Source organism: Ranitomeya variabilis, chromosome 3 (assembly GCF_051348905.1).
Source record: "Ranitomeya variabilis isolate aRanVar5 chromosome 3, aRanVar5.hap1, whole genome shotgun sequence".
NCBI lineage: Eukaryota > Metazoa > Chordata > Amphibia > Anura > Dendrobatidae > Ranitomeya > Ranitomeya variabilis.
The window spans coordinates 620,922,984-620,938,490 of NC_135234.1; the positions used below are offsets into that span (position 1 = coordinate 620,922,984).

At 48.1% G+C, this 15,507-nt stretch overlaps 1 protein-coding gene across 8 annotated transcripts in view; it reads right to left on the bottom strand.

Annotated features, from left to right (window-relative positions):
* The window catches only part of RCBTB2 (RCC1 and BTB domain containing protein 2), a 127,788-nt gene that overhangs the window by 16,298 nt on the left and 95,983 nt on the right, over positions 1-15,507 (bottom strand). For all 8 annotated transcript variants that reach the window (XM_077297412.1, XM_077297406.1, XM_077297407.1 and 5 more), the window contains 2 exons: positions 8,632-8,822; positions 8,301-8,427 (listed from right to left, as the gene is read on the bottom strand). In XM_077297412.1, coding sequence (XP_077153527.1) covers positions 8,301-8,427; positions 8,632-8,822 — 318 coding nt within the window. The remainder of the gene's footprint in view (positions 1-8,300; positions 8,428-8,631; positions 8,823-15,507) is intronic.

Below are 15,507 nucleotides of genomic sequence, written 5' to 3' on the forward strand. Positions count from 1 at the left end.
GAACTGTCCACCCCTGGTGGTTGACATATGCCACTGCTGTGGCATTGTCTGTCTGGATTCGAATTGGCAGACTCCTGAGAATCCTTACCCAGTGACCAGGGCCTTCATGGCCCATCGGAAAGGAGGGAAGCCGAGAACCCTGGAGCAAGCGAACTTCCCGACGAAGGAGGGATATCTTGTCTTCGGGAAGGAAGACTCTGGTCCAACAAGTGTCGAAGAACATGCCCAGAAATACGAGGCGCTGAGAAGGAACAAGACAGGACTTCTTCCTGTTGACAAGCCACCCGAAACGGGCTAGAGTGTCAGATGGATAGACTTTCGGAAGCCTGAAGCCAAAATTCCTGACCCTCCATGGAAGTGATTACTGAACGAGGGGATTCCATCCTGAAGTGTCTCAGACGAAACTTCTTGTTCAGCTATTTGAGATCCAGACTGGGGCGAACCTTGTCGTCCTTTTTCGGTACAAAGAGATTCGAAGAGAAGCCTGTGAACCGTTCCTGTTCTGGGACGGGAACGATTACCACGAATTTAATGAGGGAAACAATGGCTGCAAGGAAACCCGGAACTAGAGCGGGGTCTCTTGGAGGTCGGGATTCGAAGAAACGATTGCGGGGCCGTGAAATGAATCTATTTCGTATCCAGAGGATACAAGTTCCCTGACCCATGAGTCCTCTACTAAGGAGACCCAGGCGTCCCTGAGGAAAAGGAGACGGCTGCCCAGCCTCGGAAACAGGCAGGGGTCTAGACGTCTAGTCGTGAGTCATGCCTAGGTGGATCTTCCAGTCCTAGACCTGGAGGATCTACCTTAAGGTACCTTCACACGAAGCGACGCTGCAGCGATAGCGACAACGATGTCGATCGCTGCAGCGTCGCTGTTTGGTCGCTGGAGAGCTGTCACACAGACCGCTCTCCAGCGATCAACTATGCCGAGGTCCCCTGGTAACCAGGGTAAACATCGGGTAACTAAGCGCAGGGCCGCGCTTAGTAACCCGATGTTTACCCTGGTTACCAGCGTAAAATCTAAAAAAAACAAACAGCACATACTTACATTCACGTCCCCCTGCGTCCACTTCCTGACTGACTGAGCGCCGTACAGTGAGAGCAGAGCGGTGACGTCACCGCTGTGCTGCTTTCACTTTCACTTTGCGGCGCTGAGTCAGAGGAGGAAGCAGACTGCAGGGGACGCAATGTGAGTATGTGCTGTTTGTTTTTTTTACATTTTACGCTAGTAACCAGGGTAAACATCGGGTAACTAAGCGCGGCCCTGCGCTTAGTAACCCGATGTTTACCCTGGTTACCAGTGTAAAATATCGCTGGTATCGTTGCTTTTGCTTTCAAACACAACGATACACAGCGATCGGACGACCAAATAAAGTTCTGGACTTTATTCAGCGACCAGCGACATCACAGCAGGATCCTGATCGCTGCTGCGTGTCAAACGAAACGATATCGCTAGCGAGGACGCTGCAACGTCACGGATTGCTAGCGATATCGTTATAATGTCGTTTCGTGTGAAGGTACCTTTAGGAGTAGCGGGAACGCCAGGAAGGAGTGAGTCCGAAGGATACATTCTTCTCTTAACGTGCCTGTGGCCTCTGCTGTTGTGGAGAAGGAATCTAATGCCACGAAATTACGAAAAAAGGCTGAAAAGACCGAAGTTGCCGCCTAGGGGGAGGTAGGCGAGGTCTGGAGAAGGGAACTGGTGCCGCCAGTGGCGTCCTTAATAATTTGGTCCAGCTTGGAACCGAAAAGACGTGATCCTTGAAAAGGCAGCCTGTTAAAGGACTTTTTTGATGACAAAACCGCCTGCCAGGTCATGAGCCAAACGGTGCGACGGCTGGCAACAACATTACTGGGGGAACCAAATATTCCCTGGCGTGAGCAATCTGGGTGGCAAGTTCCGCAGCCGATCTGGTGGAGCTCCGGCTTGAATGCCCCAACGGAATTGATAAGCCCATTCGGATACAGACTTCAAAACCCAAGTGGAAGCAAAGGCCGGGCATAGGGATGATGCGGCAGCTTCGAAAGCCGACTTCGTGAAGGATTCCATGATTCCATCGATGGAATCTTTCAGAGACGCCCCACCGGACAGCGTGAGGACTGTGTTGGTGGCAAGTCTATAAGCCGGCAGATCCACAGAGGGAGAAGTCATTCTCTATCGCCTCTCATTCCAGTTGGCGATAAGATCTGGAGGAAAGAGATATGCGACTCCAAGACGCTTGCCTCTTTGAAAACGTCTGGTCGAATTCTCTTTCTCTGGCCAGAAGCTCCTTGAATTCAGGATGAGGGCGAATACCTTGGGAGGTAGTTTAGGCCATCTAAGTGAAACCGCCTGATCTGCGGGTTCTGTAGAGGAATCTTTGATGCCACAGGTCTGATTGGTCGCTCCAATGAGGCTTTGAGCCATATCCCTCATGCTAGGCGATTTGGTTTGAATCCGGCCCCAAATTATCCTCCGGGGGGGAGGACCAGGGGGAAGTCGACCACAGAGAAGGACCGTGGGGCGAGATGGACCGAGAAGAGAACTCAGACCGGCGTTCCTGTCTGGATCTTTCGTGGCCTGTATTGTAAGTCTCGGACGGAGCGTCTTGCGACCCGCTGGCTACTACGGAAGGCTGCAGGGGCAACCGATCGAGCACGGACACAAGGGTCTGGGACACCCGTGTGAGATCCGCTACTGATGGAGCCAGAGAGGAGGCCCAGCCTGGGGTGGGGACTTCGCTCTCAGGCGGAAAAGCAGGGGGAGGGTCCAGGGCGGTGATGTGGGTTGCTGCAGGCCTGCCTGATACAAGACGAACACGGAAAGTGTTTCACTAAGGCAGAGAGACTGAACAAGCCCCTGAGGAAAATGTCAGAAGGTTAGGGGACAGGGGGGCAGGGGAGAGTGTAAATCTGCGGTGCAGAGCTACTCACGGCAGATGCTGCGGTTTCCTGATGGAAGGCTGCACGGCTTGGAAGATGCTCTTCAGGAACGATAGCCCCTAGGAGGACAGGCAGTCACATCTGGGGCACTTGTCCGAAACTTGCTGCAGGCCTGAAGAACAGCAGAGGGGAGATGCGAGGACGCCAGAACTTTGCGCTCTTAAGATGGGCGAAGAAAAACGTTCCTGGCGCTGAAATAAGTAACTGCGGCTGCACGGGGAGTGGTGGGCGGGGCTAACTGCCAGGCCAGGAGCACCAAGATGGCGCCGGTGGGCGGAGCTCGCCGATGATAGTCGGGAGGGAGAAAAACCCGCCCGAGGGAAAGAAAGTGGGAGGAGACGCGCCACCGGAAGTAGGCCCCGGTAGAAGCCGGGGCCTAAATTTGAGGACGGCAGCCGTCGGGAAGGGCCACGGCGGTGGGAAAAAATGCGGGGTTGCCTGCGAGGCCGCCTCGCCTTGTCAAAAAAGCACAGTGCGGCTGGAGGAACCGCCAGGCCAGAGAAAGCGTCGCGGTTGCCTGCAAGGCCACCGCGCCGGAACAGAAAACAGTGCGGCCGCAGGAGAAAGCGGCGCGGCTGCCTGCGAGGCAGCCGTGCCATGTCAGAAAATAGTGCGGCCGCAAGAGGAAAGCGGCGCGGCTACCTGTAAGGCCGCTGCGCCAGGATGGAAACAGTGCGGCCGCAGAGGGAAGCGGCGCCGCGGCTGCTACACGGCAGCCGCGCCGGGTCACAACACAGTGCGGCCGGGGGAAAAAGGCAGCGCGGTCACCTGTAAGGTCACCACGCCGGAGGAAGTAACGCGGCTGCCACGCGACGGGGAGGCCAAGACAGCGTGGAAAAATATTCCAAAGGACCCCCAAATGACTACCCTGGAACTGAGGAGGGACTCAGAGGTACTTTGAGGGTAGGGTATGTGGAATAGTCACCTAAAACATCCCACGCCGTCCTTACTAACCTCAATCCGGGGAAAATATCAGACGTCCAGGGAGCTGATGGACGTCCTCGTCTCCTCCAACCGACAGGCTCTGGAGGGTGAGTGGGTGGGGGACAGAGCTAGGACCGGACTTCTAAGCACGTTTGTGTGCTAGGATCTTGGTCCTGCTGTGGGATCTATGAGGATACGGGGTGGCAGTACACGCCATACTCATAGTCAATAATGTGGGATTACAGGTGTGACTGTTCACCTTGTATCCCTCCGGAAAATCTGAAAAGGAACGACGCGCATTGAGGTAGATAAGGGTCTAATGAAAGACCCGTGTCCACCTCCTACTGACACTAATCTAAAACTGAATATCCTACTTCCTGTCGGTGGGGTGTACACTGCAGAGGAGGAGCTAACTTTTTTATTTGCATAGTGTCAGCAGCATATACCCATGGTTCCCGTGTCCCCCAATGAGAGGCGATAGAGAAAAGTCTTCTGTTATTAACGTCATACAGTAAGTGACCTGACTTGTTTGTAGCAAAACCTCTTTGTTATACAGGCCTCATCCAAACTCAATTTTTTTTTTCTGTGACTAATATGATACAGTATGCCATATTTCAACTTAGAATTTACAGTCGCTGAAAATTCAGCTGTTTGCAGAGGTGTTGCAGAGTTTAAAATCTAAATTTTTGCTGCTAATACTGTGCTACTGCCACACTATTTGAGCAATATGACTGAGAAAAAGCGAGGCAGGGGGGGAAAGGGAATTAGGCTTGGTGTTCAAGGTGTACATGGGGTAGGTGGTAATGTTGGTGAAAGCACTAGTGAATCAACGTCACGTCCTTTGCAAAAACAACTTATGATACTGGACAGGCTACACCACTACCTTTCTTTGGCAGACACACAGTGGTATGCCTTGTTGATGATACCCAGAAAGAACATGTACTGGAGTGGATGGCAAAAGCAGTTTCAAGTGGCCTCTCCTCCTCTTCCTCCACCACCTCAACATCACACCCAGTACAGTGCACAGAGGTGGCACCAAAATTCCCCTTACTTCCACCCGCATCCCAACTATCCAACCGTTCAACTGACTGTACGGTACCACAGATGGGTGAGTCTGAAGAGCTGTTCACACATTCTATGCCATGTTCATCAGAAGTGTACTCAAAAGCTTCGCAGAGTCAAGAGGAGTAAATCTGCAGCAATGCCCAAAATATGAGGAGACTCATATCTCAGGCTCACACTGACTGTACTGTACTGTCAGGGCAAGAAGAGGAGGAGGATGACTCCAATGGCGAGGAATGTTATAACACAGAGGATGATGATGTGTTAGATCCCAGTTGGTGTGAACAGAGGCACACAGCTCAGTAAATCATCTGAGGAGGAAGACAAGGAGGTTATGTTGCTCCGTATTTCACAGACACGTAGTGAGACAGCCACGACGAGCGATGCATCCTCAGCCACAACTATGCCTCTGACCAGCAGCGTCGGTGGGTCTGCAGCTCACAGGGGTAGCAAGGGTTGCTTAGTCTGGGCCTTTTGTGACACTGCAAAGGATGAGCCAACTCACGTAATCTGCCAAATTTGCAAAAAAAAAAAAAAAACACAGAGTCAAGGTAAAAAAAAGTGCCATAATTTGACTACTACATGTATGAACCTTCATATGCACAATCAAAATGCTTTACTGTGGGAATCCCACTGCGCAAAAATGTGGACCAGCGGACCACAACCATCAGCCGCCCCATCAATCGCATCTGCTGCTTCTTCCTCCTCCTGTTACCGTTCCAACTATTGAGATGGAGGGCTTTGACCGCAAAACATCGGGTTCTTTACCCGCTCCATTCATGCTGACTGAGAGGCCGCCTTCAGCTATAATGGAAGCGGACATGCCTGCTGTTTTTGACCGATCTCAGAACGAGCACACTACAAGTTTCTCAATCCACAGTAACACCTGCCTGCACCTCTCTCACGGTCCAGCAGTGTGTCCGGTTCACTGTACTCCACCCTCTCTCAGCACTGCAGCCAGCCCATGGTTCTTCAGTTTTGGTCATGTAAAACATTGTTTCCTCCTACGCAAGACAAAGATAAGAGGTTGAACTCCACCATCTCCAATTTGTTAGCCACAGAAATGCAGCCTTTAAGCCTGCTAGATACAGACAGTTTCCGAAAGCTGATGGCCGTCACAGTCCCCCAGCATCAATTGCCTAATCGCCATTACTTTTCTAAGAAAGCTGTGCCTGCGCTACACCAGCATGTCGCAGACATCACCTGTTTCTTCACAAAATCTCTGCCAGGGTGCATTTCACCACAGACACTTGGACGAGTAAGCATGGCCAAGGGTGTTACATCTCGCTGATGTACCCAGGGCACTGGGTGACTCTGGTGGCTGTGGGGACAGGCGCTGCTCCACAAGTCTTGGAATCCCCAAGGTTTGCAGGACAAACCTCTATATTTAACATTTCGCACCCCTCTGCTCATCGACTTGCATCGATACAGAGGTCCATGTCAATGACAGTTAACAGGTTGACATGTGATGTGCCGACACTGTGGAATTCCACTCTGCACATGTTGCAGCAACTGTGGCAGTAGAAACCAGACCTGATGCAGTATGTCATGTCGTATAGCCTGGGCCAACGCAGTACGGATGAGCGCATATCACGTTTACAAAGTGGGCACAGATTAAGGATCTCTACACCCTTCTGAACAGTTTAGAAATGGCTATTAAGATGGCTAGCGCTGACGACGCGGTCATTAGCATCACTATTCCGGTCATCTCTTAGCTGGGGCAGACTTTGAATAGCCTACGGGAGGAGATGGTGGTCCCAGAAGAAGAGGAGGAAGCAGAGGAGGATGCGGAAGGGATAACATTGTCTCTAAGTTCAAGACTGTCATCATACAGGCAGGTGCCAAGGGAAAAAGTGGATTACTGCGATCGAGGGTGGCTGGTGATAACAAACTTATAGACGGTGCAAGATCTGAGGAACAAATGGAGGAAGAGGTGATGGGCGAGCAACTGTCAGATGACGACGATAATCCGCCCCTCTCTTTTGTTCGTGGTGAAGATGGAGAAAACAAGTCTCATTGTTACCCAGCCACCAACACAGCATGGGTTTGGACCTCTTGGTAGAGCCCGACACATTAGTGCCTTCTTGCTGCACTATCTGCAACATGATCCCCGTATAGTTATGATTAGGAATAATGATGGCTACTCGATTGCCACTTTATAAGATCCACATTATAAAACCAAATTTTGCCAGATGATTCACGCCCTAGAAAGTGACCCGCGAATGCTGGAGTAGCGAAACACGCTTTTACACAACCTTAAGAGAGCTTTTCCCCAAGCCAACCTCCTGCAGTCAATTCGTTAACACCAAAACATTAGCAGCAGCAGTGGTGGAAGTGGATGAATCAATTTCGGTGAGTCCTTTGACACTTTTTTGTTAGACCAACTCGTGCACCAGCACAAAAAAGAGTCCAAGTCTTACACGTGATGAACAAATGGAGAGTATGGTGCAGGAGTATCTAGAACTAAATATCAATACCATCAGGGAGGGTTTGGACCCTTTCACATTTTACTATTTCTACTGTGGTGAAATTGATACCAGTTCTGCGTTGTAAGGCCCTCATTTCTTTAAATGTGAACACATCTTGTAGGGCATTGGGTGTAGTGAAAAACCTGTGGGTCCCTATTAGACTATTTCTACTGTGGTGAAATTGATGACACATCTGTGGTGTAAGGCGCTCATTTCTTTAAATGTGAACACTCCAGGTTGGGTGTCCATCTGCTGCTTTGGGTGTAGTGGAAGAACTGTTGGTCTCTTTTATACCATTTCTACTGTGCTGAAAATGATGCTAGTTCTGTGGTGTCTGCCAATAATTTTTTGGAAATGTGAACACTCATGGTTGGGTCTCCTTCATGCGTGCTGCCTGTAGCAGTAGGCCTCCGAGACCGTCAGACCTCCACTACCAGTGTTACTATCCTTAAATTTTTCTGACAATGGTAGTCTACAAAACTGATATTTGTGCCACCTGAGTGTGGCTCAGAATAAAAGCAGGTAGAGGTATTGCATTTGGTATTAGGGCTCCCAACAAAGGGGCCCTACACTCATCCCTCACCCACCTCGTCTTACTGTGACGTTCAACTGAAAGCTGTAAATGCTGTCCCAAACCCAGATACCTCATGCCTGGCTGACTGCTTTAGTGCCATGCTACAATTTATGCTGTGGGTGAATTGAGGTCACTTTCTTGGTGTCAGTCCCTCATGTGATGTGTTTTGGCAGCATCTGGGGCCGTTATAAGGTGTTGTGCATGCATTTGTTTTTGCCTCCCATTGACGTGAATGGCATTCGGTAATGTTCAGCGAATATTCAACGAATATTGCTGATTCGGTGAACGTAATCCGAACCGAACATTGAAATGTTCGCTCATCTCTACTGACAACGTCATCTCATTCTTACCTAATCTGAAGAAGGACTTTGTGCACATGAATGTATTTCTCATCCACCAAGAACTTTAAATCTGAAGTCTCTGGATTGTCAAATTCCTTCTTCAGAGATTCTGCTACTGTCAGGTGTTCATCCGGCTCTTCAAGGAAAATAAAATATATATATAGTTATTTAATTTCAGTTTAAAACCAAATATTTTCTGGAGCTACTGAACATCTTCATTTATTTATGATATTTCTCGGGCTTTTCCATTAAGGAACAAGCAACAGATCAGTACAGATATTCAGCGTCTGTTTCCTTTCTGTTAAACTATGAAGCCATCTAATATGTAAAGATTTCTCACCTACAGAAAGGAGGCGCCACATTATAGCGGGGGTGGAGAAGCAGGCAAACACATCATCAGTGCAAGAGAAGTGGGTGAGATGAGGGGCGATGACAGCTTGTCCTCGGCACTGCCCCCACATAAATACCTGACCACCCTGAGATTTAGCTGCTGACGTGTGGGATGAGTGGCATGCCGCAATTTCTACTATTCTAAAGAGAAAAACGGAATTATAAAGATGCATTAAGCTGCTGTTCACTATCACCTACAAATACATAAAGAATCAGAAAATACAGCAGTGTCTCTTTAAAGCGGATCTGTCACCCAATGTTTCATATTCAACAGGACGACACATGACGGCACAGTGGTTGCAGAAAGGAATACATTTTTTATTTTGCCTCATTGATGCAAAGATGACAGTAATCAAAGTATTTGGCCCCAGAGGAGTTAATTTTCATTAAAAGGGTTGTCCAGTCTAAAACAAGTCTGCATGTAGGATAGCTGCGGAGACACCATCACGTGTTTCTCAACGCAAGCAGTGAATAGACAGACCTTTCCCCGGGAAGGAACAACAACGGGAAGGGCAGCATCCAATAAAGGAAAACATCCAATACAGGAAAACCACCTATGCCAAGCATGGTATCCATCCACAGACAGCTGTTTCGGGGTGTTTGCCCCTCATCAGTGTGGAGTAGGAATCTGGCAATTAGGTGCAGTGCCTAGATTCCTACTCCACACTGATGAGGGGCAAACACCCCGAAACAGCTGTCTGTGGATGGATACCATGCTTGGCATAGGTGGTTTTCCTGTATTGGATGTTTTCCTTTATTGGATGCTGCCCTTCCCGTGGTTGTTCCTTCCCGGGGAAAGGTCTGGCTATTCACTGCTTGCGTTGAGAAACATGTGATGGTGTCTCCGCAGCTATCCTACATGCATTTGCATATTTCCCATAAGGGATGGGGGCAGTGTTCTGGATCACTGCGTTGAAAAACACGTGATGGTGTCTCCGCGGTGTTGGATGTTTTGGTCTCCCCGAGGCCAATCATCTGTTCCTTCATAAAACAAGTCTGCAGTCACGCAGTGTGTGCATTCTCCGGTGTCAGCTCCGAGAACGGCGGTCGCATGACCACAAGTATGCGGTATGCCAGAATCCGACTAGACTGGCCTCGTGCAATACACTTACATTGAGTCCATTGGAAACAGTCTAGTCGGATTGTGGCCAGGCGTATTAATATTGTATACTATTTGTGGTCATATAGGTTCAATTTGTCTGAAGGCAAGGTCAGCATCACATGTCACAACATCACACGAGAGCCTGAGGGAGAGCGACTGCTGGCGCCACCACGGTAGGAGAGTATAAGCTTCATTTTTTTTTTGTGTGGGCAAGCGAAGGTTATGAGAAGTTGTCCAAGTAGTGGACAACTTCTTTAAAGATTAAATCAATAAATTCTCGCCGATTGCACTCACCCAGTTTAAAAAGCCTTTTACTATCCAACAACAAATCACAATCTAAGCAGCATCTTCTGGACTTCTCACTATTCCAGTTGCTTTTTGTTATTAAGGCTATAAGGAGAATCAGGGTTGAGGTCTTTTACCAATGAGACAACTGAAGATTTGGGGAGGGCACTTAGAGCGGTCCTAATACCGTTAGAGCTGTCCTAATACTTTGCTGTACAACCTTTGGAAACAATGAGCCACCAGCCATCCGAGTTTCTTCCCCTGCAATTCTCTCAGGCTCTTGAATGTTGCAGACTCTTCCCCCCCCAATAGCGGAATCAGCACTCTCCAAAGATTTTCAATTGGATTGAGATCAGGACTTCAACCATTTTTCTTCCTTAGACTGGGGTCGCACTAGCGTATAATACGGACGAGTGCTATGCGAGAAAACATCGCATAGCACTCAAACCAGTGTTAATCTGTGGGGCAGCTCACATCACTGTTTTTTTTTCCCTCGGGCGTATTCAGCGTGCGTGTAAAATAGCAGCATGCTGCGATTGTACGCGTGTATCGCCTGAGTCTTGCCAATGCAAGTCTATGGGTGCGAGAAAAAAAACTCGGACACCAAACGGACCATCAGTGTGACTTGCGAGAAATACGCACACATTTTCCTCATTTCAGCCCATTGAGCTATAAAATTCAATGGGGAAAAGCAGTGAGCAATGTAAAGCCATACGCATGTCATACAGATACATAGGGGCGAGAAAATCTCATCGCATTGCAAACGCATTACACATGGATGACCATACGAAGGACACTTGTGTGACTCTCGGCAGGGAGACTCGGACTGATTTTCCATACGGTAAGTGTGACCCCGGCCTTAAAAGGGAACCAGTCATGCGATTTACGGTGCCCAAACTGCGGGCAGCATGAATCTGAGCGTGGCTGCACACTTGTAGCCAGGTATATTGTTCTCTGAAACGCTTCAGCATTTGAGAAAAGTAGTTAGAAGATCCAGCTGAGGACTACAGGGATTGATGAGACTAGTCTGGTGCCACTCCACCATTTTGTTAATCAATAGAAGAAAAAAAAACTATTAAGGCTATGTTCACCTGTTGCATTTTTGATGAGTTTTTCTTTTGCAGGCTAAAACTGCTTTCTTGGCAGTCAAAGGAGCAACGTAAAAAAAAAAAGCTGAGTGTTGCAGGGGTTTTTTGCAGCATTTGTGCTGCCCTTTGGTCAGGGTACATTAGTCTTTTGTGATGCTGATAAAGTTTACTGCATAAAAAAAAAAAAAAAAAAATTGCTTCATCTTCATCAGGTTTTGGCACCAAAAATGCAGCAAAGCCTGACACTTGCGTATTTTGTAGCATTTTTGCACTACCCAATGCTTTCAATGGGTGAAAAACGCTGAAAGAAGTGGGTGCGAGAAAACATCGGATTACACACGGACCATGCGTGTGCAATGCGAGAAAATAGAATTATTCTTACCGTTAATTCGGTTTCTAGGAACCTTCCACGACGGCATATGGAGGTTGTCTCTTTGCCCTAATGGGGAACAGGAAACACAGAGAGGTTAAAAGGACCTCCCACCTCCCACTTGCCAGTGACTTACAACTGAGACCATAGCACCGGTTTACCTTCTGAGTCCCAGAATTAATCCAGGAATATATAGAGGGAGGGAATTAGCGCCGTCGTGGAAGGTTCCTAGAAACCGAATTAACGGTAAGAATAATTCTATTTTCTCTAGTCACCTTCCACGACGGCATATGGAGGAATACCAACTAATTTGGCACTAGGGAGGGACAACGGCCTGAAGAACCTTGCGGCCGAAGACCAAATCCTTATTGGATAACACATCCAATCTATAATGTTTAGAGAAGGTATGGAGTGAGGACCACGTAGCTGCCCTGCAGATCTGCTCCGGAGATGCGCCTGCTCTTTCTGCCCAGGAAACTGACGTAGATCTAGTTGAGTGGGCCTTGATCCCTACCGGAGGTATTTTATTTTGAGCAAGGTAGGATTCTATTATGGCTTTTTTAATCCATGTAGCAATGGTATTTTTGGCTACCTTCTTCCCTTTATTTTGCCCCGAAGTATGGACAAAAAGGTTATGATCAATTCTAAGATCTCGAGTTTGATCCAGGTAATGAAGCAGGATACGACGAACGTCCAGAGTGTTAAATCTCCTTTCCTCTGAGTTTGCAGGTTTGTTGCAAAAGGTAGGTAGAACGATCTCTTGGGAACGATGAAATTCAGAGACCACTTTTGGAAGGAAAGAAGGATCCAGACGGAGTACTATTGAGTCATCTCCAACCAGGAAATAAGGTTCTCTTATCGATAAGGCCTGTAATTCACCCACTCTTCTGGCTGAAGTTATAGCTACCAAAAAAACGGTTTTGTAAGCAAGGTTTTGTGGGGAACAGGAAGACAGAGGTTCAAAGGGTGGACCCGTAAGACCTTGAAGTACGATGTTAAGATCCCATGGAGGAACTATGATTTGTTGCCTAGGGATTATTCTGATTGCTGAGGTCATGAACCTTTTGATCCAGCGATGGCCTGCTAGATCTTGATCGAACATAGAACTGAGCGCAGAAATTTGGACCTTCAGAGTACTAGGTTTCAGGCCCATTTCCAAGCCTTTCTGTAGGAAATCTAATATCCTAGGTATATCCGGCCTGAGAGGGTCTGGAAGGATAGGTAGGCAAAAAGATGAAAACTTTTTCCAGATTTTATTGTAAATGGCGTTTGTTACTGGCTTCCTGGATTTTTGTAAGGTGGCTATGACAGGGATTGATAACCCTTTTGCTTTCAATACCTGGGCTTCAGAAAACACGCCGCTAAATTCCATTTCTGAGGGTCCGAGTGAAGAACTGGCCCCTGAGAGAGGAGATTGTCTTTTATGGGTAACATAACTGGCCCGTCCACTTGTAGTTGGATGATCAAGTTGAACCAACTTCTTTTGGGCCAAAATGGAGCAATCAGGATAGTTGGAGTCCCTTCCATCCGAATTTTCCGCAGCACTTTTGCAAGGATTGGGATTGGTGGGAATGCGTAGGCTAGATGAAAATGCCAATCTTGAACTAGAGCATCCACTGCTCTGGGATTGCCTGTTGGATTCAGGGAAAAAAATGTTTCGACTTTTGCATTTTGATGGGAGGCAAAGAGGTCGACATCCGGGAGACCCCACCTGCTTACTAAAAGATTGAACGTTTGAGGATCCAGACTCCATTCGCCCGGGTGGATATCTCGCCGGCTCAGATAATCTGCCTGAATATTGGCAGTACCTTGCAGGTGAGTTGCCGTCAGGGAAAGCAAGTGATTTTCGGCCCAGGCAAAGATTCGAGCAGAGATCCTCTTTAAGCTGGCGAATTTTGTACTGCCCTGGTGTTTGATGTGAGCCACCGTGGTCATGTTGTCTGAGTGTATCAGAACATGTTGGCCAGAAATCTGACGATCTGCTGCCAAGAGAGCTTCTTCCACCGCTTTGAGTTCCCGGAAATTCGAAGATCTCCCTCTGATTGTCTGGTCCCAAAGACCCTGATAAGGAACCTGATTTATCACGGCTCCCCAGCCCCTCTTGCTGGCATCTGTCTTGATTGTAGTTATTGGGGACTGAACCCAACTCACACCTCTGAGAAGATTTCTCGATCTCATCCACCATGTTAAGGATGCTTTCACCCGACCTGGTGTGCGAATCCTTTTGGTCAGTGAGCTGGGACGACCATCCCAATTGTCTAAGACATGGGTTTGGAGAATTCTTGAGTGGGCTTGAGCCCAAGCCACCGACTGAATGCATGCTGTCATGGAGCCTAACAGCGACATTCCCTCTCGGAGTGTAGGAGATCTCATCTCCTTGTATTTCCTGATCTTTACTACTAATGGTAGTCTGTGATCGTCTGGAAGAAAGGACATTTGTTTTATCGAGTCCAGAACTACTCCTAAAAACTTCCTGGTTTTTGAGGGTTGAAGCTGAGATTTCTTCATGTTCGGAATCCAACCCAGAGACTTCAATATCTCTAATGTAGCTGACACATGGGATATCAGGAGCTACTATCAGCAGATCGTCCAGATAGGGCACCACAGAAACCCCTTGTCTCCGGATAAAGGACACTGCCTCTGCCATTACTTTGGAGAACACCCTCGGGGCTGATGAAATGCCGAATGGGAGGACTCCGAACTGATAGTGCTCCACCTGGTGATTTCCCTGTATCGCAAACCTGAGATATTTTCTGTGTCTCGGGTGGATAGGAATGTGGAAATATGCATCCTTTAGATCTATAGTCGCCATAAAGGAGTGTTGATTTATTAAAGGGATGGCTGATTTTACAGACTCCATCTTGAATCTTCGATATTTCACGTATTGATTCAGACCCTTTAAATTTATAATAATCCGAACTTCCCCTGATGGTTTGGGTACCAGAAATAAACGGGAATAATGTCCTAGACCCTGTTCTGACTGAGGAACCGGGAAGATCACGTTTGATCTCAGAAGATTTCTGAGACCCAATGTTAACAAATTGTGATGTCTTGCCGGAAGGGAAGTAATTTTTAGACCCTGAGGGGGGGGAGAAATTAACTCGATCAAAAGGCCCTGTTTGATAACATTGAGGACCCAGTGGGATTTGGTGATGTTTTCCCACTGATTCACATATCTTGAGAGTCTTCCCCCCACCGGGTCGGAGTCATTGTTTATCCTGTTGGGATGACTGCTGCTGCTGCTGTTGTTGAGGGACGAAAATATTTTTCCCTCTTCCTTTTGCATAGCTCCACCTGCCGGTTTTGCCTTTACCCCGCGGTTGGGAGGGCTGCGACATTGGGGCACGAAAAAAACGTTTTTTCGGTTGTTTTTGCTCCGGGAGCGCTTTTTTCTTGTCAGTTGCTTTGTCAAGAATGTCGTCTAATGCTGGGCCAAACACATAGTCTCCTTTAAATGGAATGGCGCATAGCTTTAGAGGTGATATCGCCACTCCATAGCTTGAGCCAGAGAGCCCGTCTGGCAGAGTTGGAGAGTACTAGAGACCTGGCAGCGACTCTAACGGATTCCAGAGAAGCGTCCGCCAGGAACCCAGTAGCTCTAAGCAGTATAGGAAGTGAATCCAACATTTCACCTCTAGCGGTACCCTGCGATATGTGAGACTCTAGTTTTTCTAGCCAGCAGGAGAGGGCCCTGGCTACGCAGGTAGAGGCGATATTAGCCTTCAGGACAGATGTAGAGGATTCCCAAGACTTCTTCAGGAGACTCTCAATCTTCCTGTCCATAGGATCTCTCAATTGCGAAGAGTCCTCAAAGGGGAGTGCCGTTTTTTTGGCGACTCTGGCTACCTGCACATCAACTTTGGGAATGTCGAGTTTGACAAAATCACCCTCTAGAGGAAATCTATGTTTCATCTCTGAAGACATGCTAAGGCGCTTTTCAGGGAGTTCCCATTCCTGCTCAATCATGTTAACCACATTAGC